General features: G+C 43.5%; 1 protein-coding gene across 1 annotated transcript in view; it reads right to left on the reverse strand.

Annotated features, from left to right (window-relative positions):
- Window positions 1-26,386, reverse strand: part of LOC147748338 (vomeronasal type-2 receptor 26-like) — a 327,189-nt gene extending 300,803 nt beyond the window's left edge. Inside the window, exon 1 of the mRNA XM_086936414.1 lies at window positions 25,601-26,386. Within this exon, the coding sequence (XP_086792540.1) occupies window positions 25,601-26,386 (786 nt within the window). The remainder of the gene's footprint in view (window positions 1-25,600) is intronic.
- Window positions 26,387-27,648: the final 1,262 nt, after the last annotated feature.

The raw sequence follows: 27,648 nt of genomic DNA on the forward strand, positions 1-27,648 counted from the left end.
AACATATGAATGAGGCCAGAGATTACATTATTAGCTAAGGGAAAATCGCTTGCCTGCACCTGTGCTCCCAGATTGCTGCACCCCAGCCCCTTCCCCCACACTGTGCTCAATTGTAGGTCCTGCGCACCAAGGCTTCACTGCTCACCTGCCACCATCAGTGTGTCCAACGACGTGTTGGTGCAAGCTCCGAGTCCTGGGTAGGTTTGTAGGGTGGGAGAGCACGTCTCCGGTCGGTAACAGTGTCTTGATACCACAATGGAAGGCATCAAAATGCCCAGGGGATCATCACGGGGTGCGCAACCACTCCGCCCATTTTGGCTGAATGAAATCAGTGACTGAAAAGGGAGGAATAATTTATTGGTGGAAACGTCTGGAGGTAAATGAAGGTTTATTTCAAGCTTTAAAGAAAACAGCAGTTGAGTGCATCCTTCATTTTTGAAATACGATCTACCAACTGTTAGTGGTAATCGTGGATTTAGTATGTGCATGACTGACAGTATAAGTGAGTGATTAAATGTGTCTTACTGAATGCATGGATTAGTGACTAAAGTAAAGTATCTGAATGTGTGTATCATTATGTCTGTTGTTGTGTAAGCTGCTGCATGTGTTGTAGTGTAGTTCCTATATTACCACTAGGCTCTGCGCATTGGAATAATATATCCTATATATTAGACGTAGGACTGAGGTGGACTAGGTCTCTATCAAATATACTAGACTTAATTGTGTGTGCCAGCTAGCTTAGAGGTCACTAGAAAGTTTCTCGAATTCACAAGAAGGGATTAGTCTCTGACAACCGCATAAACATGACAACTTTGTTTCGCCAAGATAAACATATCTTCAGAGTCGTGGAAACAATAGATAGATATTTCACTCAGTTAATCGTGCATACTTCGTTTCACTAGAGGTGCAGAGAAAGTAGAAAGACTGGCGTTTTCAATAAAAGGATTTATTGAACAGTCTTCTTTCTCAAGCATAAGAAATGAACTGCTACAATAGTAAAACTGTTTGTAAAATATAATGCGTACAGTATAAATAGTAGAACACAGTAATACTGTAAGAGCATCGTATGGTTAATAAACCATATATAAATACATACATAAATAACAGAGGCTAAAAGTACTCAGCTGGTGCTTCTAAAATTTACCTACCCCGGTGTACCTGACCTAAGCTTAGTACGAGGGAGGAAGTAAGTGAGGTGTAGCATAAATGTAGTATTCTTTTGCCAAGAATCTGTCCAAGATTTCTCTAAGGGTCTAATCAGCTCCGTACCTTAGTTTAGAATGGAGAAGGTCAGGCTCAGGACTCGATTTCCCAACAACCCGCAAGGGTAGCTTGGAAACACTGGAGCTGGATTTCTCGGCAGGAGAAAAGACAGCTTCTCTCTCAATGCATCTGCTGGAGGGACAGCTTCCTTCGGCACTTGAAGTAGCAGGGCGCGTCGGGCAAGTAGATAGTCGAACTGCTCCAAAGCACCGTGTGTTTGCTTGGGCGAGTTTGGGCATATTTATACCTTGAAGGTGCCGACTTTGACGTACAGTTGGACATAATAACGTCATCAAAGAGTCTCAGTTCTTTGAAAACTCCATGAGTTCTTGGACAAATCATTATTCAGGCAAGGGGAAGTCCCCGGCTGCTGAAGCTGAGTGTTTCAAGAAATCGTTGTGGATTTTCGGAACTAGTGGAAGTAGCCCTGCTATATTTGGACTGCATGAGCTATGCCTAATATGGGGGCTGATTATGATTGCGGTTTTCCCGCATCCTCCAGGCCGGTGGAAGCCATCGCCGGCCCGTAGGATGTGGGAAAACTGCTGCGGAGCCTCCACAGACCCACTGCCAAATTAGGATGGCTGGTGGGTCTGGTATTCCGTCCACAGCTTTTCCGCAGCAGTCGCCTTCCGAACGCGTCGGAAAAGCTCTAACATGTCTGGCGGTGTCTATAAGACACCGCCAGGCATATTAGGATGTCTGCACTTCTATACTTTTCCACGGCGGCTTTTCTGCCGAAGAAAAGCATACGGACCTTCACTTCGGAGGCCCGTTGCGGGCCCCTTAGGTGAAGGGGTGGTGGGGTGTACCTATGGTACCCCCCTGCATTTGCGTGAACAAAGCAGTAAGGCACCGCGCGGTGCCTGCCGCTTTGTGCACGCAAATGCTGTGCATGCATTTTTAACATTGCTGCGGGTGTAGCTTGAAGCTGCACCATATGCAATGTTACCGATAGAGGATGTGACCGCCACCCTGGCGGTCACATCCTAATCTGCACAGAGGGAACGCCGCAGCCCATGCGGACGTTCCCTCCTACTCTGGGGTCGCGGACGGACTCAAGTCCGTCCGCGATCCTAATGACCCCCATGGTTAGGATTTGTTTCCTATATAAGGATATGGTGATTTATACCTATATAAGGGCATGAATCGGGAAACTTACAATAGGGTCCTAAAATGATACATAACAGTGTTGGTCAGTAGCTACATGAGTGTCTATATGGGTTATTGATTGGTTGCATGAGTATTTGTATGGGAGACTGACAACAACATTTAAAAAAACTTTGAAATTCACTGAACAAAACATAGGTTTTACAGATGTTATAGTTAGGAATTAGCATTTAAAAACCTTGGAAATTCACTAAAAAAACATAGGTTTGAGGGACGTCATAGTTAGTTGAGCATTTGACTCATATAAAACCAGAGAAATTTGCCTGTTATAGTTAGTTGAGCTAACTATAACTCGCACGCCCGCAATGCACTGCTGATGATGTCACATATTACATCACTCATGACATGGTCAGTGCATCACTTATGACATCACTCATGACATCTCAAATGACATCACTGATGACATAACTCATGATGATAGTCTGACACACCTCTTCACACTGTAATATAACCTTTGATAAACGCATGACACACAAAACAAATGACACTGCGTACGCTGCAATGCCAAATGGTGATGCAGCGTGCACAATGTAATTTGTTTTGTTTATTTATTAATGTGCTTACCTCCATTGGGCAGTATTTTGTGGTTTACTAGCTCCCGCTCTGCCCCTCCCCCGCCATGCCCCACCGCTCCTCAGCACTCCCACTACGAGTCGCTACTGGCCCTGGCAATGCCCCACTGATGATGTTACATATTACATCACTCATGACATGGACCGTGACATCACTGATGACATCACTGATGGCATCTCAAATGGCATCACTGATGACATCATTCAATTAATATCTGATGCACCTCCTCACCCCCTAATATAACCTTTAATACACCCACTCTAAAATACAGACTACCATTTTTGAAACCATAGACACACCAATACCAGTTAGTATATACTCACTCACTGATTCATAGGTCTACACACACATCCATGTCATCAGTAGTGCATTGCGGGGTCCCTGAAACCTATGTTTTTTCAATGAATTTCAAAGGTTTTTTAAATGCTAATTACTAACTATAATGTTCCTAAAGCCTATGGATTTTCTGTGAATTTCTAAGGTTTTCTAAATGCTAATTACTAACTGTAACATACCCGAAACCTATGGTTTTTTTCAGTTAATGTCAAAGTTTTTTTAAATGCTAATTCCTAACTATAATGTCCTGAAACCTATGGTTTTTTCAGTGAATTTCTAAGTTTTTTTTCATGCTAATTTCTAACTATAATGTAGTAGTCACATTTGCGGAGTCGTTTAGAAAGGGGGCTGGGCATCTGACCAGCGCTCAGGTATTCCGCTGCGTAGGACTTTTAGGAGGTACCAGGAGGGCTTCTCAGCCCCCAAACTTCCTCAGGAGTACAGTGGACTTCATCCCCCAACCCATAGTGTGCCAGGAGGTGAGTTTGCAGAGTGGTGGAGATAGGGGTGTGTGGCCTCCGAAGAGATCTCAGCAATACCACTGAGTGGGACTTACTGGAGGTAACAGGAGGGATATTTACCTCCAGGAAGTCCCACACAGCAGGATTGCTAAGTTCTCATAGCAGGCCACACACCCTTTGCCTACCACTCTGCAAATGCACTCCCTGGCATGCACTTGGATGGCGAGTGAATTCCCATTTGCTGCTGTGGCTCCTTAGGGGTCAACTAGCCTACCTGCTATCTCTAGTAAGCCCCACACAGTGGGATTGCTGCGAGATGGATGTAGGCCATGCCCCCTTTCACCACCACTCTGCAAACGTGCCTCCTGACACGCTCTTGGTTGGGAGATGAAGTCCCTTTGCCTCCTGGGGGTCCCTGGGGCCAGCTAGTCCTCCTGCTTTCTCTAGTAAGCCCCACACAGCTGGATTGCTGAGAGTAAATACACATATAATATGTCCAAATTAAAAATAATCCACAACAATGAGCAGAAGAAGAAAAGTTGAAGCCTTGTTGGTCTTGATGCTTTAATACTCGAAACTAGACAGCGCCAGCCGACACGTGTTTCGTCTGAGTATATATACACTCTGACTCTTCAGGGCTGGAGATAAAATAAAAATATACATACAACTGACTATTATAGCCAGCATGTCAGTACATACAACATCCCTCAGGATGTAATTCAACACATCACATAGCTTTGCTTGTGCATTGGAATAGAGTTTGTGTGGCGAACGAAAACTTCCTCGAAAGGGTTGAGGACGTGACCTGAGCATGCAAGAATAGAGACGCATGCGATTGAACTATGGTCCATGATTCTCTAGCAAACTACAGTTTATTACTGTAGTATCGGATTGTGTACATTTTACAGAAAGGTATTTAAGCCATATTAAATAATAAAGTATTTACTTTCCAAGACATTTATTCCGTAGTGATATCATTTGTCATACCACAATCTGGTAGTCCTATTGTATGGATGCTTACATCCTATCAATGTCGATGTAACACATCATGAAGTGATCCTGAACAGAATATAGTGCCACCAATGTGCCGGTAATGAGCCGAGTGAAATAAAAGGAGAAAGCATAGGCCACGAACTTCATCCGAAATTTCTTCCAATGAAAAATTCCTGTGCACGTGTAGCTTCCAACTCTAGAGTAGTGCTCTCAGGCATGACTAAATAAATGTTACATACCTTACTTCTAATGGAAGCAAGAGGATCAATCCCTATTGTAATATAAGAAGTGGGAGTATTCGAATTTAGTAACTAATGGTGAGGGTGAGAACAAATTTAATGAAGAAAAAAGAAAGGTTTGTCACCCATCAATTTACTCACCCCTTCACCGGTGATAATTCCGACCCCGTTAGGGTGTCGAAGGATAATCAAGTGGAGTAGACGGATGAAAAAGCGAAGTCCGCTCTGTGTGTTGAAACTGACCCATGGCCCGGGAGAAAAACGGGTAAAAAATAAGAACACTTTGGTTATAGGAAAACTATTGGGTCCATTTATCCATGCTGGCTCCCAACCCCTGGTCTGGGCCCCCAAATCGGTATATTACTTGTTGGATTAGTCTGTGGGTGATCTATCAGGTTTGAGCAATGCAGCGTAAACCAAGAATTACATGGTTGGATAACAACTGAGTGAAAACCTTCTTGGTGGCATGTGCACACAAGTTGTGAATGGCTTAGAATCAGTTAGAATCAGTTCACCACGGGACCTCCTGCTCCCCCTTATTTGAAACCAGTTCTTACTAACACTATCGCTCTGATCTCTTGGGCGGGTGCTTTAGGTGAGACTGTCCGATCTCTAAGCTCACCTGATAAGTTTAGGAACTGTGTGCAGTAAAGCCGTAATTTTGATCTGGGCAGACCAGATAAAAATATATCCAGTCACTATATGGACAGAAACATAAATAAAGAATTCATCAGTAAATGTTCTTCTCTGTAGTCAATTAATTTCAGTAGGGTGAAAAAAAGGAATTGTCCAAATACACTTACATTGTCGGAATAATAATCCGGTTATCTGTATCGTGTTTCTAGTGAAGTGCTCCTTCGTCTCTGCCTGTGAATTTAACAAGAGGATAAGCCAAAGTGAGCAAGAACCCCTGACTCTGCCTATCCGCTACTGGAAAACGTGCTTGAGATAGCACTTACCTGCCGGTCGGCCCCACGAGTGTTTTGGCGTTTCCGGTAATGGCAAAAATTGCGGCACAGAAGGATACATAAACGTGCATGCGTTAAGAAGGAGGCGGGCTGTACGTCATGTGTACGTTATAGGAAACAATGGTGCCTAGCTTATTCAACATATGTGCAATGTAGTATAGGAACACAATGGAAACTATACGGCTTAAGATATCCTGAACCAGCCGGGACAGGAATTTATTCTCAAAAATCAATGTCAAATATACAGTACAATAATAACATGACACAAGCCTGTGCCGTACCGACAGAGGAAAGGGAAAATAGAGGTAGGGTGAAAAAAAGGGGTGTTTTTCAGGCAAGGGAAGAGAGCAAGGACAGGGCACTGCAGAAAATTCAAAGATCAATAGCAGTATCGCCTGCAGTGGAATGTACACAAGCTTATTAAACAATAATGTAAGTGTCAACCCACTTTTGGGTGTCGACGTTTCGATCCCTATAGCTCAACTAAATGCATGGGATCATCATCAGGACTTATGCAATAACAGAACATGCCTGAATGAGATAAGCCTCTATGGTGCGAGGGGAAGCCTCACAATGGAGATTTCTTTAACTTCTAGGAATAGGCGGAAGTGGTAGCGCCAGGCAAGCGGTTGTGTGTCCACGAGGTCTTAGGTGGGGTTCAGTCAATGTGTTATTTCGGTGGTTTAAAATCTCAGCGCCCGTCTGTGTTTGAGTCGGGTGGCCGCACTTTCTCCCTCTGTATGCGAGCGAGGGCCGGAATTCAAAATTAAAGGCACCAATGGCCATATACTCCGGGAGTCAACAATGTGACGAGTGTGCGGAAGTCACAAATGTGGCTTGCCTCGCCCTGGGGTCCAACAATGTGGAAATCACGCGTTAGTCATGATGTGACTCGCCTCTCCCGGGGGTACTCCGACAATGCCGGTTTCAGTGTGACACATGTGTACAACACTGGGACGCTCACCCTGCTTCCTGTTTCTACCTCGTGGCCAACCGGAAGGGCTAATCTGTGTTGCCGGTTGCATACAATTCTTATATTTTAAAACTCAGACTCCGTGGACAATTTTATAAATCCAGGGCATGGAGATTATCAAACATAAATAATGAAAAAATTCAAACGATTAAGAATTGACTCGGGTGTCACCCGGTATGTTATTGCACCCCGTGCCGAAAATTATATATACTTCGGCCGGAATGTTTGAAAGTGCAGGGCATCCATTGCCACTTAGATATCCGCGAAAATCAAGAGGTTAAGGTAAAATTATTCCGACTTACTACATAAAAGCGAGACAATGCCCATATGATACCGAAACGTCCTTATGTGTATAGTAGGAAGTACAGGTAATATGCATAACAAGTCTCGACAGTAATACTGCCTCTACGCTTGAGAGAAACTGTACGCCCGAAGACCGATAAGGGGCCACATGAGTGGTAAGAAAATATAAGTTTTTTTCTCCTCTCTTACAAAGTAAAATAATGGTGGCCCGTCGTGGCTCTCTCCCTGTGAGTATAAAGATTCTATGTGGGTTTAACACACAACCGGACAGTGACTTCATGCCTCAATCAGTAGTGTGCAGTAGAATAAAAATAGATGTAGGGGTTTCAAAATGTCAATCCTAACTCGATTTTACTGTTTAGCGTACAGTAGTGTCTTCCTGTTTTGTAGATTTAGCCCCCCTTGAAATCGTTGGAGCTTGCCCACCACCATTGTGACTTGTGAAACTCAATACATTACATGATGATCTTTCATTTCAGATGTACATATTACCAAATCATTACATTATATCAATACTCTACAGCATTATTGACCCCCAGTATATATTCATGGTAAGGTTGCTAATGGTTGATCACAATGTTGCAGTGTTAATGTATTTGTTTACGCCAAGAAGTATTGCATTTCAGAATCACAATTTAAACCTGCCTTCACTGACTGCAAACACATTATACAAGCTGCCTCTGTTCTACTCAACCTAAGAACTCTATCCCCTCCTCTGGGGTTTTGTTCGATGGTCTTTATCCCAAAGAAGGAAAACTCTTTGTGACTCCTTTGTGCAGGACATAGTGTCGCGTGTATGGCTACTGGATACCTGGCATCTCCTTGCTTGAGTGCCCTCATGTGTTCTGTGATTCGTTCCTTGAAGGGTCTTATAGTACTCCCTACATACATTTTTTGACATTTGCACACAATCACATATACCACATATCTTGTGGTGTAGTTGATATTACTCCTGATTGTATACAACTGGTGGTCGGGCCCTTAAACACTTTACTCTGTGTTATGCCCATTTACAAACATTACAGAAACCACATTTGTGGAACTCCAATGTGTGAGGTGTAAGCCATGTATTGCATTGTGTGGTTTTGGGTAACGATGGGCTCAATCTGCTGCACAGGATCCTTCCTCGCCTGTAAGTGATCAATGGACGTTTGGGTATGTTATGTGCCAGGATGTTGTCTCCCTTCAAAATGCTCCAGTCTTTGGTGAGACTCTGTCTCAACACCTGCTTCAGTCCATTGTATTCTGTGATCATACGTACTGCTGTCTCATCCCTGGCTTTTGGCGTGTTGGTTTTCAAGGTATCTGTCCTTGTGACCCTGCCGACCTTCTTGGCTGCTTGGTTCAACACATTTCTGTCATAACCCCTGTTTTTGAACTTTTGTTCCATGTCTTTGAAGCATTTGTCAAACTCATGGTCATTACTACAGTTGCGTCCCTTAAATATTCCCCATAGGGTATTGATTTAATTTGGTGGAAAGGGTGGCTACTCTTGGCATGAAGAATAGAGTTACAGGAGGTGTCTTTCCTATAAAGGCGACTGTGTAATTTATCTGCCTCCACATATAATTCAATGTCTAGGAAGCTGATTTGTTTATCGCTGTATTCCATAGTAAACTGTATACCATAGTTGTTGGTGTCCAAATAGTCCTTAACATTCTGTAGTTCAATGACCGAACCTGACCACACTAATAGACAGTCGTCTATGTAATGACCCCAGTAGATGTCCTGGTTGATCCAAGGTGCACCCTCCTCTCCCCAAATGTATTCTCTTTCCAAACACCCCATAAACACGTTGGCAAAGGAAGGTGAAACGTGGATCCCATTGACAACCCTTTGTTCTGCTTGTACCATTTATTACTGAACATGAAAAATTTATTTTCTAGGATGATTTTCATCATCCCTATCAGCATCTCATTGTGCAACCATTGGGTTGCTGGTCTATTGCTCAACAAGCGACTGATTGCTTCCAGCCCCTTGTCAATCTCAATACTGGTGTACAGGGCCACCACATCCAAAGTGACTAACAGTAAGCCCGGATGCCTGTGTAGGTCTTCCAGTATACCCAAGATGTTCTTGGAATCCTCGATGTAGCTTGCCATTGTGCGTACAAGTGGGCCAATGAAAAGGTCAACATATTCTGATATTCTCTCTGTTGGACTATCTATCCCTGCTACAATGGGTCTTCCCGGGGGAAAGGGTTGGTGTTTATGTATTTTAGGTAGTGTGTACAATATTGGGTGGGTTGGCCCATATGCTAGCTCATCCTCTTCCAATATACCTAACATGTGCCATCTGTTTAATTGCTGATTGATCTCTACGCATAGTGGGCCCATGGGATTGTAACCTACTTCCTCGTAGCAGGTGGGGTCGTTTAATTGACCATGAATCTCGTTGTTGTAGTACACCAGGTCCATCACTACCACATTACCACCCTTATCTGCCTCTCTGATTATGATGGTGTGGTCGTTGTATAGTTCTGACATGGCCCGTTTCTCCCCTGCAGTTAGATTGTATTGTATGTGTCTCCTGTTTGTAGTTCTAGCATGATTTATAGCTTCTAAGTCCTCCAAGACTCTTTTATAAAATTCATCTATCACATTACCCCCTGGTAGCATTGGTGTCCACTTTGACTTGTTCCTAAAACCACTGGTGAGAGACAAATCAGTGTCTATATCTAGTTCTTCTAATATTTGTGACATGTTATTTGGTGATTCCTCCCTCTCAGTGATGGATAAAAGTATCCTGGTTGCTTGCACATCTTGAATGGTTGGAACATCACACGCATTAACCAGAGTGTTTTTGCAAATTATTTTATTCGGTGTGGGGTTGCACAGAAAATGTTTTTTTAGTTTCCGAGACGTATGAATTTGTACAGATCTATCTTCAATTTACATAAACCCCCTGTTTCTGATGGGTTAAAACTAAGGCCTCTGCTCAGGAGACTAATTATGTCTTTGGTCAGGGTTTTTGAGGAGAGATTTACTACCTGTACCTCTTCTATTCTGTTGTCTAGTTGGTTGACCCCTTATCTGATCTCAGTTTCTGCTTGTAGTTCTCGCCTTCTGCCCCTTCTCCCTCTGCGGGTTTTATGTGTTCTCCATTTTTGGTGACCATGCGCCGGTTGCCTCTCCTGGCTGTCCAAACCTCGTGAAAAAAACTAGATTTCTTGGGTAACGCCCCGGTATTCTTTTCTGATTCACTATCACTGGAAGGCGGCATATTGAGTGAGGAAGAGCTGGATGAGATGGATACTGTTTCCACCCTAAGTGTCTCTTTAGGTTTTGGATTGGTGCCTATTACTGCATCATATTTCCTGGCATATGTGAATACTCTTCCTGTATTATAATCAATCTTGTCCCTCTTTAGTTGTCTCAGTTTCCGGTCTTTTATTTCCTTCTGATGCACAGCTAACACATCTTTGAGAATCACATACTTCTTATCTGTTGCGTCAGTCATATTGAGATCCTTGATTTCACTCTCCAGTATGCTAATCTCTGATTGTAGTTTAATTACTTTGCTGTCTGAGCTTTCTATCAAGATATCCATGAGTGTGAAAGAGTTCACATTCAAAGAATCTTCCCATCTTGCAAGGACATCTTCATCCAGCTCGTCGTATGTGGGCAGAATCTGCGCCCTCAGTCCCCTGGTTATTCTTTTCAACCTGTGGTACTGTTTTAGAGTGGTTCCGTCCCACCATCGGGCATTCTCGGTTTTCTTCAATCTCTCTAATTTTAGAAACTTATCTCTCAAGCCTTCTTTGCAAGTATTGGGTACGTTCGATGACATACTGCTACTGCCGGCACTATTAGTTAAATTGCCAAACAGCTTGTCCTCTTCCTTGTCCCTATCCATAGTTAAATCAGTTATCTATTTACACAATCTTCTATGTTGCTCGCACTCTACCGGTATCACACAAATAAACAGTGCGGCTGTAGTCCCTCTGTCCAATTAATTAGTGCCAAAGGAAAGGGTTCTACGTGCGAGCTGGAGCTGGAGCTCTCCGTAGCGAGAGACACTAGGGCTGCGAGCGCGTTTACCTGGATTCATTTGCTGACATTTATACGTGTGATACTGCACTTTTAAGCTGGAAAAGATCGTTTTATGAATTTTAACTTGGGGGCTTCTAAATTAGATTTTTAATTGGGGAATTTACTGAGGAACACTGACATTTCTTTACACGCTGATATTCTCTTTCCCTGCCTCGCCCAGCCGTCTTTTGTGAATCGGCGCTGGCGGCGGTGGGTGCCATCTTAGGTGTGGCTGGGGGTGCGCTCTAGTCGCGCCGGCCCCACGTCCTCCTCACACCCTATATAATGTGCGTTCCGGCCAGACGGCGCAGCGGGCTGGCGCAGCGAGCGCGCCGGACGCGCCTAAGCCAAGCCCGTCTGCGCCCGTCCGCGACCGGACACGGCCCAGGGCCCCAACCCTTGGCACTGACGGCAGAATTACCTGGAGCAGGAGTGAATTAGTAAGTTTTTCCCCTTATTCAGGCTCTACATGCCACCATAGCATAAGGGTCGGGGAGAATGAAGGGTGTAAACACTGTCAATTCCGCTTCCGCACAGTGTTGGCAGACTCTGGAGCTAGTTGCCCTTCGCTGTCCTGCGGCCTGATTAATGCGAGGTCGCTTAGCTGCCATAAGCACGATGTATATGACCTCCTCATTGATAAACATCTTGATCTGCTGTTTATCACTGAAACTTGGTTGGAGGCCAACTCCGACCCGGATATTATTCAGGCCTTACCAGACGACTTACAGATGGTGCGACTGGACAGACCTATAGACAGAGGAGGAGGAATTGCAATAGCCTTTAAACAGCAATGGGCTTGCAAACTTGAACCGACCAATTTGGCAGGCTGTGAGGCGGGTGCTTTCACCATAAAGATTGACGGGAGCAAGACTATAAAGGGTTTACTAGTCTATCGCCCACCAGGACCTATGTCCAGATTCAAAGGCAGTCTCTTAGAGTGGGTCACAGAAACAGCGATGAGGAGGGATAAGTTTCTGTTGCTAGGTGACTTAAACACACACCTGGAAGATGTATTAGATAAAGGAGTGGTGGAGTTCCGTGAAGACCTTCACACCCTACAGTTAGAGCTGAAGGGGCAGCTTCCAACACATAATCATGGGCACTTGCTAGACCCAATATTTGCTAACTGGGAGGACGTATTAGTTGCTCCCCCTGTACCCCTGCCCTAGACAGATCACTTTTATGTTCCATTTGTTATCTATCTGCCCAAACATAAAGCTTTTGCCCTTACCCCACTCAACTATCCTCGTCGCAGGTGGGCAAGATTCTCCCTGCAAGAGTTCAATAAGGCTCTTACTGCGGAAGGACCCCCAGGAGGCGATGACGTGGCGACAGCAAATAAATTGCTTAATGACCGCATCACGGCTGCTCTGGACTGCACAGCCCCACTGGGCCGGCCAACAAAAGATGTCCACAGACAAAGAACAGCTCCCTGGTTTAGCGAGGCGCTGCGTTGCGCCAAAAGAGACTGCAAACGTGCAGAAAGACAGTGGAGAGTGGCATATGATGACCGGATGAAAGAGGCCTATCTCGTAAAGAGACGTACCTATCACAATAAGATCCGGACAGAGAAGGCCACATACTATGCTGATGGAATCCAAGAGGCAGAGAACTCTGCCATGGAACTGCTCAGCATATACAAATCCCTGGCCACCCCAAAAACCTTCACTCAAGACGAAGATCACTCAGTAGCAGCATGCAATCGCATTGCCAACTACTTCGGGGATAAAGTGTCCAAGATTTACTCTGCTTTTCCTGATATACCACCAGCAGCGGAAGTGCCAGCAGACTCCTCAAGAGAGGTAGCCGATCAAAATCTGTTACTTGACTTCATCACCCCTCCATCGGTGGATTTAGTTAAAATATGCAGATCAGTCAAATCTGGCTCTCCTCGAGATCCTGCCTCCCCAAAAAGGTTGGGAGACAGTCTGGAAACACTCGAACCTTACATTAGACACCTGCTGGATATCTCCTTCCGCTCCAGCTCCATACCAGAGGACTGGAAACAGGCTGTCGTGCTTCCCCTCCGCAAGAAGCCTAACATCAGCTGTGAGAAGCTAGACAACCTTCGCCCCATCTCCTTGCTGCCTTATTTCTCTAAGGTAGCGGAGAAGGTGGTAAATAAACAGCTAATGAAATTTGTGGAGGAAAACATCCTTCTTCATCCCACCCAATTTGGGTTTCGGCCCCGTCATTCCACGGAGTCTGCCCTTCTTAGGGCTACCGAAACCCTTAGGCAAGGTGCTGATGAGGGACAAACCATGGCCCTAATCCTCTTAGACCTCAGCGCGGCGTTCGACACTGTGGCACACTCCATCTTGCTACAGTGTCTGAACAAAGGCGGGGTGAGAGGGGCAGCGCTGAAGTGGATTTATTCATTTCTTACAGGCCGTGGCTTCCAAGTGAGACAAGGTGATCATTACTCGGAGCAAATTTCTTTGGATCAAGGGGTGCCGCAGGGCTCGTCCCTGAGCCCGAAGTTTTTTAATCTTTATGTTGCCCCGATTGCCACCTTAGTAGAAAGTTACGGCCTTCGAATGGTGTCTTATGCCGATGACACGCAGTTGGTCATCTCCCTGTCGCGTGCGCCCAGTCCCTCGGCGGACATTTTCAGAGCTTGCATGCAAGATCTTGCTGCCTGGATGTCCGCCAATTGCCTCAAGCTCAACGGAGGCAAGACCGAGGTGCTGGTAGTGGGGGGAGGCCAATCGGCGTGGACGTCGGCATGGTGGCCGCCTTGCTTAGGTCCAACACCCACTCCTTGCCAGAAAGCAAAGAACTTGGGTATCTGGTTCGATTCCGACCTTACCTTTAGCCCCCAGATCATTCAGGTGGTTGGATCTTGTTTCGGGACTCTCAAAAGTCTTAGAAAGGTACTGAAGTTCTTACCTATCAGAGCCCGTCAAACACTGGTACATGCACTGGTCACGTCAAGGATTGACTATGGCAATCTTCTCTACTTAGGGACCCTGGAGAAGAATCTGAGCCGCCTACAGGTTCTACAGAATGCCGCTGCCCGACTAGTGCTCAGATTACCCAGAAGAGCTGCATCCAAAGCGGCCCTCCGGTCTTTGCACTGGCTTCCGATCAGAAGCAGGGTAGAATTCAAGGCACTATGTACGTGCCACCGGATTATCAATGGGAGGTCTCCTCTCCCGTTGAGAGGACTACTGGCACCCTACGAGCCGTCCCGCTCCCTGAGATCTTCCGGCTCAGGACTCCTAGTTATTCCTAGGGTGTCCAGAGCTCGGATGGGCAGAAGATCCTTTAGGCACCTTGCTGCTTCCAGATGGAATAGGCTACCCTTGGCGTTGCGATTAGAACCATCAGAACCACTCTTTAGAGCCAAGCTCAAAACTGTACTATTCGCACAGTAAGGTGTTTTGCATGTGTAATCTCCAGTAAATAGCAGCTCCTCAGCGCGGGGACACGCCGCTGTGCGTCACCAAGCGCTTTACAAAACCCCCAAATAGAAATAGAAATAGAGGGAGTAATTCCGCTCAGCTGAGTACCTGTCTAAGTGGTTCGCAATTTGTCTTATGCTGTGGTGCCACAAGAAGTGGGGTGACCCTTACAACCCCTCAGAAGCTGTTGTACATGACAACACCTGTAATTGGAGAAACACAACCCCTGTGCACACACACATAAATACATATATAATATGTCCAAATTAAAAATAATCCACAACAATGAGCAGTAGAAGAAAATTTGAAGCCTTGTTGGTCTTGATGCTTTAATACTCGAAACTAGACAGCGCCAGCCGACACGTGTTTCGTCTGAGTATATATACACTCGGACTCTTCAGGGCTGGAGATAAAATAAAAATATACATACGACTGACTATTATAGCCAGTATGTCAGTACATACAACATCCCTCAGGATGTAATTCAACACATCACATAGCTTTGCTTGTGCGTTGGAATAGAGTTTGTGTGGTGAACGAAAACTTCCTCGAAAGGGTTGAGGACGTGACGTGAGCATGCAAGAATAGAGAGGCATGCGATTGAACTATGGTCCATTATTCTCGAGCAAACTACAGTTTATTACTATAGTATTGGATTGTGTACATTTTACAGAAAGGTATTTAAACCATATTAAATCATAAACTCTTTACTTTCCAAGACATTTATTCGGTAGTGATATCATTTGTCATACCACAATCCGGTAGTTTTATTGTATGGACGCTTACATCCTATCAATGTCGATGTAACACATCATGACGTGATCCTGAACAGAATATAGTGCCCCCAATGTGCCGGTAATGAGCCGAGTGAAATAAAAGGAGAAAGCAGAGGCCACAAACTTCATCTGAAATTTCTTCCAATGAAAAAAACCCTGTGCACGTGTAGCTTCCAACTCTAGTGTAGTGCTCTCAGGCATGACTAAATAAGCGTTACATATCTTACTTCTAATGGAAGCAAGAGGATCAATCTCTATTGGAATATAAGAAGTGGGAGAATTCTAATTTAGTAACTAATGGTGAGGGTGAGAACACATTTAATGAAGAAAAAAGAAAGGTTTGTCACCCATCAATTTACTCACCCCTTCACCGGTGATAATTCCGACCCGGTTAGGGTGTCGAAGGATAATCAAGTGGAGTAGACGGAGGAAAAAGCGAAGTCCGCTCTGTGCGTTGAAACTGACCCATGGTCGGGATAAAAACGGGTAAAAAATAAGAACACTTTGATTATAGGAAAACTATTGGGTCCATTTATCTATGCTGGCTCACAGCCCCTGGTCTGGGCCCCCAAATCGGTATATTACTTGTTGGCATAGTCTGTGGGTGATCTATCAGGTTTGAGCAATGCAGCGTAAACCAAGAATTACATGGTGGATAACAACTGAGTGAAAACCTTCTTGGTGGCATGTGCACACAAGTTGTTAATGGCTATGGTTGGGGCTTGGAATCAATTCACCACGGGACCTCCTGCTCCCCCTTATTTGAAACCAGTTCTTAATGACACTATCGCTCTGATCTATTGGGCGGGTGCTTTAGGTGGGGCTGTCCGATCTCTAAGCTCACCTGATAAGTTTAGGAACTGTGTGCAGTAAAGCCGTAATTTTGATCTGGGCAGACCGGATAAAAATATATCGAGTCACTATATGGACAGAAACATAAATAAAGAATTCACCAGTAAATGTTCTTCTCTGTAGTCAACTCATTTCAGTAGGGTGAAAAAAAGGAATTGTCCAAATACACTTACATTGTCGGAATAATAATTTGGTTATCTGTATCGTGTTTCTAGTGAAGTGCTTCTTCGTCTCTGCCTGTGAATTTAACAAAAGGATAAGCCAAAGTGAGCAAGAGCCCCTGACTCTGCCTATCGGCTACTGGAAAACGTGCTTGAGATAGCCCTTACCTGCCGGTCTGCCCCACAAGTGTTTCGGCGTTTCTGGTAATGGCGAAAATTGCGGCACAGAAGAATACATGAACGCGCATGCGTTAAGAAGGAGGCGGGCTGTACGTCATGTGTACAACACTGGGACGCTCACCCTGCTTCCTGTTTCTAACCCGTGGCCAACCGGAAGCGCTAATCTGTGTTGCCGGTTGCATACAATTCTTATATTTTAAAACTCAGACTCCCTGGACAATTTTATAAATACGGGGCCTGGAGATTATCAAACCCAAACAATGAAAAAATGAAAATGATTAAGAATTGACTCGGGTGTCACCCGGTATTTTATTGCACCCCGTGCCGAAAATTATATATACTTCGTCCGGAATGTTTGAAAGTGCAGGGCATCCATTGCCACTTAGATATCCACGAAAATCAAGAGGTTAAGGTAAAATTATTCCGACTTACTACATAAAAGCGAGACAATGTCCATATGATACCGAAACGTCCTTATGTGTATAGGACGAAGTGCAGAAAATATGCATAACAAGTCTCGACAGTAATACTGCCTCTACGCTTGAGAGAAACTGTACGCCCCAAAAACCGATAAGGCGGCACATGGGCGGTAAGAAAATATAATTTCTTTCTCCTGTCTTACAAAGTAAAATAATGATGGCCCGTCGTGGCTCTCTCCCTGTGAGTATAAAGATTCTATGTGGATTTAACACAACCCCGGACAGTGACTTCATGCCTCAAACAGTAGTGTGCAGTAAAATAAAAATAGATGTTGGGGTTTCAAAATGTCAATCCTAACCCGATTTTACTGTTTAGCGTACTGTAGTGTCTTCCTGTTTTGTTGATGTTGCCCCCCTTGAAATCGTGGGAGCTTGCCCACCACAATTGTGACTTGTGAAACTCAATACATTACATGATGATCTTTCATTTCAGATGTACATATTACCAAATGATTACATTATATCAATACTGTACAGCATTATTGACCCCCAGTATATATTCATGCTAAGGTTGCTGATGGTTGATCACAATGTTACACTGTTAATGTATTTGTTTACCCCAAGAAGTATTGCATTTCAGAATCACAATTTAAACCTGCTTTCACTGACTGCAAACGCATTATCCAAGCTGCCTCTGTTCTACGCAACCTAAGGACTCTATCCCCACCTCTGTGATGTTGTTCGATGGTCTCTATCCCAAAGAAGAAAAGCTCTTTGTGACTCCCTTGTGCAGGACATAGTGTCGCGTGTATGGCTACTGGATACCTGGCATCTCCTTGCTTGAGTGCCCTCACGTGATCTGTGATTCATTCCTTGAGGGGTCTTATAGTACTCCCCACGTACATTTTTTGACATTTGCTCACAATCACATATACCACATATCTTGTGGTGCAGTTGATATTACTCCTGATTGTATACAACTAGTGGTCGGGCCCTTAAAGCTCTTTACTCTGTGTTGTGCCCATTTACAAACATTACAGAAACCACAATTGTGGAACCCCAATATGTGAGGTGTAAGCCATGTATTGCATTGTGTGGTTTTGGGTAACGATGGGCTCAATCTGCTGTGCAGGGTCCTGCCCCGCCTGTAAGTGATCAATGAACGTTTGGGTATGTTATGTGCCAGGATGTTGTCTCCCTTCAAAATGCTCCAGTGTTTGGTGAGACTCTTTCTCAACACCTGGATCAGTCCACTGTATTCTGTGATCATACATACTGCTGTCTCATCCTGGCTTTTGGCGTGTTGGTTTTCAAGGTATCTGTCCTTGTGACCCTGCTGACCTTCTTGGCTGCTTGTTATGTTATGTTATGTTATACAGATTTTTATAGTGCGCAGCTGCCCCAGCGAAGGGGCGTCAAGGCGCTTGGTTCAACACATTTCTGTCATAGCCCCTGTTTTTGAACCTTTGTTCCATGTCTTTCAAGCATTTGTCAAACTCATGGTCATTACTACAGTTGTGTCTCGCCCTTAAATGTTCCCCATAGGGAATTGATTTGATTTGGTGGAAAGGGTGGCTACTCTTGGCATGAAGAATAGAGTTACAGGAGGTGTCTTTCCTATAAAGGCGACTGTGTAATTTATCTGCCTCCACATATAATTCTATGTCTAGGAAGCTGATTTGTTTATCGCTGTATTCCATAGTAAACTGTATACCATAGTTGTTGGTGTTCAAATAGTCCATAAAAATCTGTAGTTCAATGACCGAACCTGACCACACTAATAGACAGTCGTCTATGTAACAACCCCAGTAGATGATCCGGTTGATCCAAGGTGCACCCTCCTCTCCCCAAATGTATTCTCTTTCCAAACACCCCATGAACTGGTTGGCAAAGGAGGGTGAACAATTTGATCCCAATGCCACCCCTTTCTTCTGCTTGTACCATTTATTACTAAACATGAAAAAATTATTTTCTAGGAAGATTTTTATCATCCCTATCAGCATCTCATTGTGCAACCATTGGGTTGCTGGTCTATTGCTCAACAAGCGACTGATTGCTTCCAGCCCCTTGTCAATCTCAATACTGGTGTACAGGGCCACCACATCCAAAGTGACTAACAGTAAGCCCGGATGCCTGTGTAGGTCTTCCAGTATACCCAAGATGTTCTTGGAATCCTCGATGTAGCTTGCCATTGTGCGTACAAGTGGGCCAATGAAAAGGTCAACATATTCTGATATTCTCTCTGTTGGACTATCTATCCCTGCTACAATGGGTCTACCCGGGGTGAAGGGTTGGTGTTTATGTATTTTAGGTAGTGTGTACAATATTGGGTGGGTTGGCCGGGAGACTTTCAGATATGCTAGCTCATCCTCTTCCAATATACCTAACGTGTGCCATCTGTTTAATTGCTGATTGATCTCTACGCATAGTGGGCCCATGGGATTGTAACCTACTTCCTCGTAGCATGTGGGGTCGTTTAATTGACCCTTAATCTCGTTGTTGTAGTCCACCAGGTCCATCACTACCACATTACCACCCTTATCTGCCTCTCTGATTATGATGGTGTGGTCGTTGGATAGTTCTGACATGGCCCGTTTCTCCCCTGCAGTTAGATTGTATTGTATGTGTCTCCTGTCTGTAGTTCTAGCATGATTTGTAGCTTATAAGTCCTCCAAGACTCTTTTATAAAATTCATCTATCACATTACCCCCCTGGTAGCATTGGTGTCCACTTTGACTTGTTCCTAAAACCACTGGAGAGAGACAAATCAGTGTCTATATCTAGTTCTTCTAATAATTGTGACATGGTATTTGGTGATTCCTCCCTCTCAGTAATGGATAAAAGTATCCTGGTTGCTTGCACATCTTGTATGGTTGGAACATCACACGCATTAACCAGAGTGTTCTTGCAAATTTTTTTATTCGGTGTGGGGTTGCACAGAAAATGTTTTTTTAGTTTCAGAGACCGTATGAATTTGTACACATCTATCTTCAATTTACATAAATCCCCTGTTTCTGATGGGTTGAAACTAAGGCATCTGCCCAGGAGACTAATTATGTCTTTGGTCAGGGTTTTTGGGGACAGATTTACTACCTGTACCTCTTCTATTCTGTTGTCTAGTTGGTTGACCCCTTCCATGATCGTAGTTTCCGCTTGTAGTCCTCGCCTTCCGCCCCTTTTCCCTCTGCAGGTTTTATGTGTTCTCCATTTTTGGTAACCATGCGCCGGTTGCCTCTATTTTCCCCACCCAGCATCCCCTAAGGCAGGTAATTTAAACGGGTTGGTCAGGGAGGCATTTTGATGTTTCTCTGAAGAGTTTTATTCAGATGTCTAGGGTGATAGCATTAGTGTAAGATTGATAATTAGGTACCTGCTAGTGATGTCTGTCAGTAACCAGTTCACTATGTTCACTTACAGTTTATTGCAGGTATCTCAGGAGACGGAACTAATATAAATGTGATATGTTTAATTTGTTCTTTTACTTCATTACAGGTATTCCCGGGAGTTATTTAATATCAATGTGATGTTTTGGTGAATTTCTAATACAAGAGTCAATATGTGTGAACATGTCCAAGAACAGAATCATTTAGGACGAAGTTAGCCAATTGATGTATGTGATGTTGAATAAAAGTCAGTACATGTTATTTGATATCAGTTAAAAAATGTCGTATTTAGTTTTGTGTCCCGGTCAGGCGGTAAGGTCATGATTGGTAAGCATAGTCTTCGGTCCTTAGCGGTCAAACATGTAACTCCAGGGGCAGTTACAGGCAGTAGGTAGGCTGTCGGGGTGCGGGGGCCGGGGGAGTCTTTCTTCCCAGTCGGCCTGGGGCCACCCCCGCATGCGCATGCGCATCAGGGCGCAAGTATGCAGAGTTTCTGCAGCCCCGTTATGGATTTTAAGGCACTGGGCACAGGGGGGGCCCGGTGGAAAATACCCCCTGCGCAAGCCGACTCCGGCATAGTAATTTCTCGTAGTTTGCAGGGATCCGGAGGCTGCCAGTCATTGACCTTGTTGTAGGCTCTAGAGGGGACACACAGAAAGTGTATATAAGCATTGTTAGATTTACAGTAGGAGTGTCATGTGTATTAGAGTTGAGGTTAGCCATGTGACATCATCGGCCTGACAATGTATCTGGCCTTTCTGCGTAATTGTAAACAATGTTAATAAATAATGTTTTTTAATTTTGTAATAAATACGGCGGGGGGGGGGGGTTACTCCCCCCTACTCCAAAAAATTCCCAAATCGGTGTGGTCTCAATACTTGACTTGAAAGAGGGAGGAAGACTTCATCCGGGTAAGGGATGGCCGTAGGTAAAACAAGTATAAAGAGGGGACTTGGGGGAGTACCGGGCCATATTGTAAAGTGTCAGTCAATGTAGTGGACTGTTGAAACTCTCTTTCCACTGAATAGCTGAGCCGATAATATATCCATGCTTTCCACAGTTTAACTGGTGGGTGGACCACTGATTGGGCTGGATTTGGATCTGGTCCTGTACAGCCACAGCAGCGTACGCAACCTTCTTAAAATGTCTTTTGACGCCGGCCCGCCATATCTTCATGAGGCACGCACGCACTATGCACCAGCAGTCCGGAACAATTCACTAAATTAGCAGAATGTCATGCAGTGTGCAGCAGCGTTCCTCTTAAAAAAGCCAGTAAACCAAGTAAGTACCCAACTCTGCTTTTACAATCAAATCTGCTTGTTCTGAAATGTATTCTTACCGCAGTTTCTTTGGGGTCATGTGAAAGGTGGCATCTGTTTATTTTGAAATGTTCAGTTTCTGTGATGTTTTTAAAAGTCAGTGAAAGGTTTGATCGTTTTTTTCTGGAAGCTTTGGTGTGTGGCTGGACCTGGGTGATGCAAGCTTGTTTCCCACAGTGTGACGGGACAATTACTAGCAACGACAAAGGATTGAATTGTCTAGTCCTGGGATGAGATATTGAATTTATGTGCGAATTAATGATCCCCAGCATTCAGGCCACAAGCCCGATAAAGAGAAATAGAAACAGAGCAATGGGAAGTGTAGGATGAGGACGGGTCCTTGCACTTCCCTGGTGCAAGCTCCTCGTGGTTCCCTCTGGTGCCAGCCTGTCACACAGCCCCAGTGGTCGAAGTGGGGGGGAGTTGGGGAACTGTTGGCCTTATCCATGGGCCTTGGTTATTTTTGGAATCCGGGACGCATTTTTGAAATAAAACAGGAGGGGAACGATTTCTCATAAATTGAAAAAGATGGGGCACACCGTGCCCTGCCGATCCCGCCCACTTCGACCACTGCACTGCCCACCTGTGATAACTTGTCGCACTGCTTATCAATGCCAGACAAGGGAGTATCCAGAAAATGAAAATATCTCCCTCTTGATCATCCCTGTAAGGAGCCGGTGAGTGAAAAAGGATTCCGTCCCTAAAGGTTTAAAGGGGAGTTAATGCTCAAGAAACCTTTTTTAATAGATAATGATAAAATTGAGTTTTTAGGAGATTCCCCAAACAAAAAATGGCTTCTGAATGTGAGCCCTTGAAATAATACAAAACGTTTTTCCAGTTTGCTGAGGCTGACATAAATGAGGTTTCCTTCCCTTTGTCACCCTTTCTCCACGTTTCCTTTGAATAATGTTTTTTTCCTTTTCTCACCTCCAAACTTTTTGTTTCATTTTTAAAAAATCACAGCTTTTTTTATCACAAAACTCCTTCATAAATCAGCCTTATGTGGGTAAACTTAAAGACACGAGTACTAATAAAAACCCAATGCTGATGGTGTACCACCCAATGTAACGCCAAGGAACATTTCCAGGCCTAAATTTAAATAGTCAATTGATTCAAACACTATGTATTGAAGTTAAATTGGATTATATATTTTATGAAAATCGAACTTTGATACAGAGTAAACAACACATGTCTTTTGTTGGGATGCAAATATTGACCATGGAGGGAGCCAGTAAGTGCATATTTTGTAACATTGTCATCATTGACCTCAATCCACCAAGCTCCTTGTTGCCTTTCAAAAACATAAATGTCACATACACAACGATTAGCATTTAGCACATCTTAAGTCAGCTACCTTTTAGGTTTGACTTGATGACACCTGCAGCATTCATGCCAGATTTATCCATATGATGTACACAAATGAACTAGGACACAGGTTTGTAGAATGCTTGCATTTTTTCAAAAGAAAGAGATATGCAATTATGCCACACAAGTGTTACAGATATGTCAGCACAGAGGAGCTTGAGGAAACATAGAATGTTGTTACAACTAACTTGCTTAACTAGGATGATACTGAAGCCTTACTGGACAATCTATACTACAATACATCACTGCTCTCTGCGAGGTTGGCCCCAGCCAAAACAAGAAACACTAAATTTGGCATTAAATCCGCTAAAGATGGTCCAATGTAGTGACAGTGGAACTGAAACAAGCCAGTCTCAACCTGTAATGCAAGTTGCACAAGACTATTTTAACTGAAGATAGCCCCTCTTTAAGGGATACCTGTAAGGCCTCCTTAGTACCATAAAGAGAGCCAAAAAGTCTTAATTTACTAAATTCATCTAGCAGGTCTGACCGAACAAGAGAAACCTTCAACATCTTTCAAGAAGTGTCTAACACAGATGCCCAAAAGAACAACCCCTGTGCATCACAACAATTATGACAAATTCCTGGATTTTTTTTGTTCAAAATTAGCATCATCCTTGACTCCAACTTCACTGCCCTGTATACTGATGCTCTCTCTCCTTTCTTCACAGTGTTAGTACTTTCTCTGCCTCTTTCTACATGGCTATTGCTCCACTGCCAGCACTCAACCATCCCTATTAGCTCTGGCATGGCATTTTGATGGCATTTTATTTATGAGCGTAGGCATAAACAATAGGAAGACGGGAGGCCATAAGGTAGTAATTATTGGTGTTCCCTTTCAGTGCATTAGTCATTTCAGCCAATTAATTCTGCAATTGTGTTTTAAATGTACTTTTTTAATTCATTTTTCACAAAATGTTCTTGGGCGGGTGGAACCTCCTATCAAAACTTTATCTGAGGAAGGCTCCCTTTCTGAAATTCAGATCAGGTATTACATCTGGCTTTCAGAATTGGCAGTTGAGAATGTAGGTGGAGACAAATACGTGGGTGGAGCCAGTGAAGGAAGTGGGTGGAGCCAGGTAAAGTGGGCGTGGTCTCCTAAAGGAATTTGAGCACCTGCACTTAATATTTTACAAATTAAGCACTGTTCCCACTCCACTCTATGGTGCAGTAGAGAGAAAGTACTTCACTTCAAACAAATAACATATTTTAACAACTTTATTACTTAACCATGCATAGGAAATTCCTAATATAAAAATTATATATATATATAAATTTTAAATTAAACAAATTACAGAATTATTACACTTTGTAATAATTATGATTAATTTAAACACATATTATTAATTTAATTAAAATGCAACACTATATTCCCACAAACATAACAGCCAACACTTAAAATATTATTGAAATTAAAAAAATATACCCAATTACAATATTAAGTATTAAATAAAACAAATATTAATGAATAATATTGTTTTCACTATAACTTTAATAACTCCCCACCCTATTCCCCTACAAGCACACCAAAACACACGTAATATGTAACATAAAAAAGATTAAATAATTTACAGAATTATTAATTAAACATTTCAATTAAAATTAAAACTTAATGAATTATTACTTAACTTCCCAACCTATTACCCAACAAAGCAAACAACCACACTTAAAATATAATTTGAAAAATAACATAATTACACAATTTCCAATTTCCATAATTAATTATCAAACAAATAATTAATATTAATTAAAAATGTATAACTCATTAATTATAATGAATTCACTTCCCTACAAATCCAAAAACCTGCACCTAAAATATAACTTGAAAAATGTAATTGCACAATTCACAAAATGAATTATCAATTAAACAATGAGTAATCAATCAATAATGATTAATTAATTATACGAAGAGTCAGGGAAGTGGATTTCTTGGGTCAGCTTTGAACTTGGGTTTGAGGAAAACAATAAAGTGATGGGTGGAAAGCTTGAATTATTCACAGACACTGGTAATTACGCGGAGCACATTTCAATCAATCATATTTCTGCCCACTATGCCACCTCAGACAGGAACTTGTGAAATGCAAATTGGCCTAGGTTCTGATCAGATAGGAACAGTCCAGCCTAAGTGGCTGGGTCTGTGTACCCTCTGAATAGGAACAGAAGCAACCTCAAACCAACTACAGCCTAGTTAGACCTCATCAGTAAGGTATAGCTTGAGTCCTTTGGCACACTGGACACAGATATCGCTCTGACAAAATAGATGCTGGAATCAGACTTTCTCCAGTTGTCTCTCTATGGCAGGAGGGATCATATCCACAAATATGTAGCATTCCCCAGAGGAACCTTGGTACCTCAACCCGGTTTGCAAAAACTACATTTTCCGATGTCAAAATTTCTGTCTGATAGCAAAACCCTCCCCTAGTTTTACCTTCCATGGAGCAAATGCGTTCTTTATACCAGATTTCTCTGAAAATCTTCCTTGTTGAACCTCAGCAGAGAACAGACTATGCAAGGCGTGAGCCACAGCATACACTGCAGCATATACAGCGAAAGTGAGTCGGAAATTCTCCACATCGAACAAGGAGGCATCCAAATTTCTCAGGCTTATGTTTTCTGCACAGATTTTAACTCCATAACCGAGCGAGCCATTGGGTAAGCATGAAAATGTCTTATACCAAAGGAGAAGCAGAGGAAGATTAGAAAGAGTTTTTGCTGGACTGGCATCATAAAGGAATTCCCTTAAACCTGGAATATGTCTTTTTGGTACAGAAATCATGAGGGAGCCATTCAAATGACGAAGGGTTGTTATGCTCTTCTCAATATGGACAAAAACTAGGGAAGCAGGTGTGATGAGAATTTTGCCATAAATGGAAACCATTTCAAAGAGTAATAATGTCTCATACAAATGCCTAACACTGGTGTAGACAATGATAACATTTGCTGATGATTCTTTAATGGGCATAGATGCTTCTTCTAAACTCATGGTAGGGGTCAATGTTACAGTGAATGCCACACATATCCCATTGCTCCTCAACTCGGTCTTTAGTTGCTCGCTGTCACTCCCACTGATCTCTTCAAATGCTACAATCATCCCAACCCAGGTCCATCCAAAATGCTTCATTAACTTGATTATGACTTCATTTTCAAAGTTCCCATTTGGTACAGTCCGGTAAAATGTAGGGAACCGCTGCCTGTCATTGAATACAGGATCCATAGCACCATAGCTGACCTGCAGAGAAATACATGACAGGTCAAAGACTACTTGAGCTGCATAAGGTTACATACCATCGGCAGAAAAACAGACTAAACTACAACCAGAAAATAAAGACCTGAAACCTGAACAGATTGTAGTGAGCCTAGCACCTTGAGGCACTTAACAGGACATTTTAAGTACACATGGGCACTGACTAGATAGGATCCCTCAAATAAGAAGACTCCTGTTTAACCAGTAAGAGGAACCAGACCACACCCCAATGACCTTCCAGTGGCCCCATGTCCTAACACTTTGGTAAGTCACCTCACATGAGGGCTGAAACACCTTGACTTACTATAAAGGAGAGACAAAATGTATAAAACAATATCTGCATACAGTGGCAGCCGTTAGCAGGAGAAAGTGGTGAAGCAGCGCGGGAGCAAATAAAATAAAAAACAAAACTTTCCTGCAGTCTGACGCCAGCCACCTCGCTGCCTCTTCAGCTATGACAATCCTCATACAGGCTCCCAAACTCCCCGCCACCAATCCAGACAACTACTCTCATGCTGGTATTACCCAGCATGAGAAAAGCATCGGGATTGGGCGTAGCGAGCGGGTGCTACACTTCAGCAAGGACTGGGAGCCTGTGCTCCTAGGGCTGCTGATATCTCAAAGCAATAGCCTGGCGATATCCAAGAGCGCATGTCAGTTTGGTCGTCCTAAGATGGCCAGCCAAACCGACATGCGCACCTACTGTACCCTGAGCCCTCCACTCCTGCTGCTGCTGATGGCACTGCCCTTAAGACTCAGCTGTGGCTCCAGAGTAAAATAAAATGATACTAAAGCAGTTTTATTAATTGCTTTATTATCGTATTATTTTATATGTGTTTGCTAGTTCTTGCACTAGGGTCGGGACCCCCACCATAACGTAGGAGCCGCCCCTGCCCTTGGGCCCCAGGGATTTTGGACTGTGCAGGTTTGCCACAGATGTAGGCAGGAATGTGTCTCTCTGCAGTACCAGGGGCCCATAGGAAGACCTTGTGCTTAATTAGTACAGTGGTTACGGGTGGTCGGCACCAGAATTCATTTTTATGTCTGGTGTTAGCCAAATAATTTTGAATTCACAAACATTATATGAATATTATACTTACTTAAAGGGGTTTTGAACCAGCACTCTTCATTCACTGCTCTGTTATGTGATATTCACATATGTCTTCCGCCTCAACACCATACAGAACGTGGCAATGAGGCAGCCCACATCAGCCATTGGCTAATTCACTGTG

This window comes from Lissotriton vulgaris, chromosome 1_1 (genome assembly GCF_964263255.1).
Source record: "Lissotriton vulgaris chromosome 1_1, aLisVul1.2, whole genome shotgun sequence".
NCBI classification, from domain to species: domain Eukaryota; kingdom Metazoa; phylum Chordata; class Amphibia; order Caudata; family Salamandridae; genus Lissotriton; species Lissotriton vulgaris.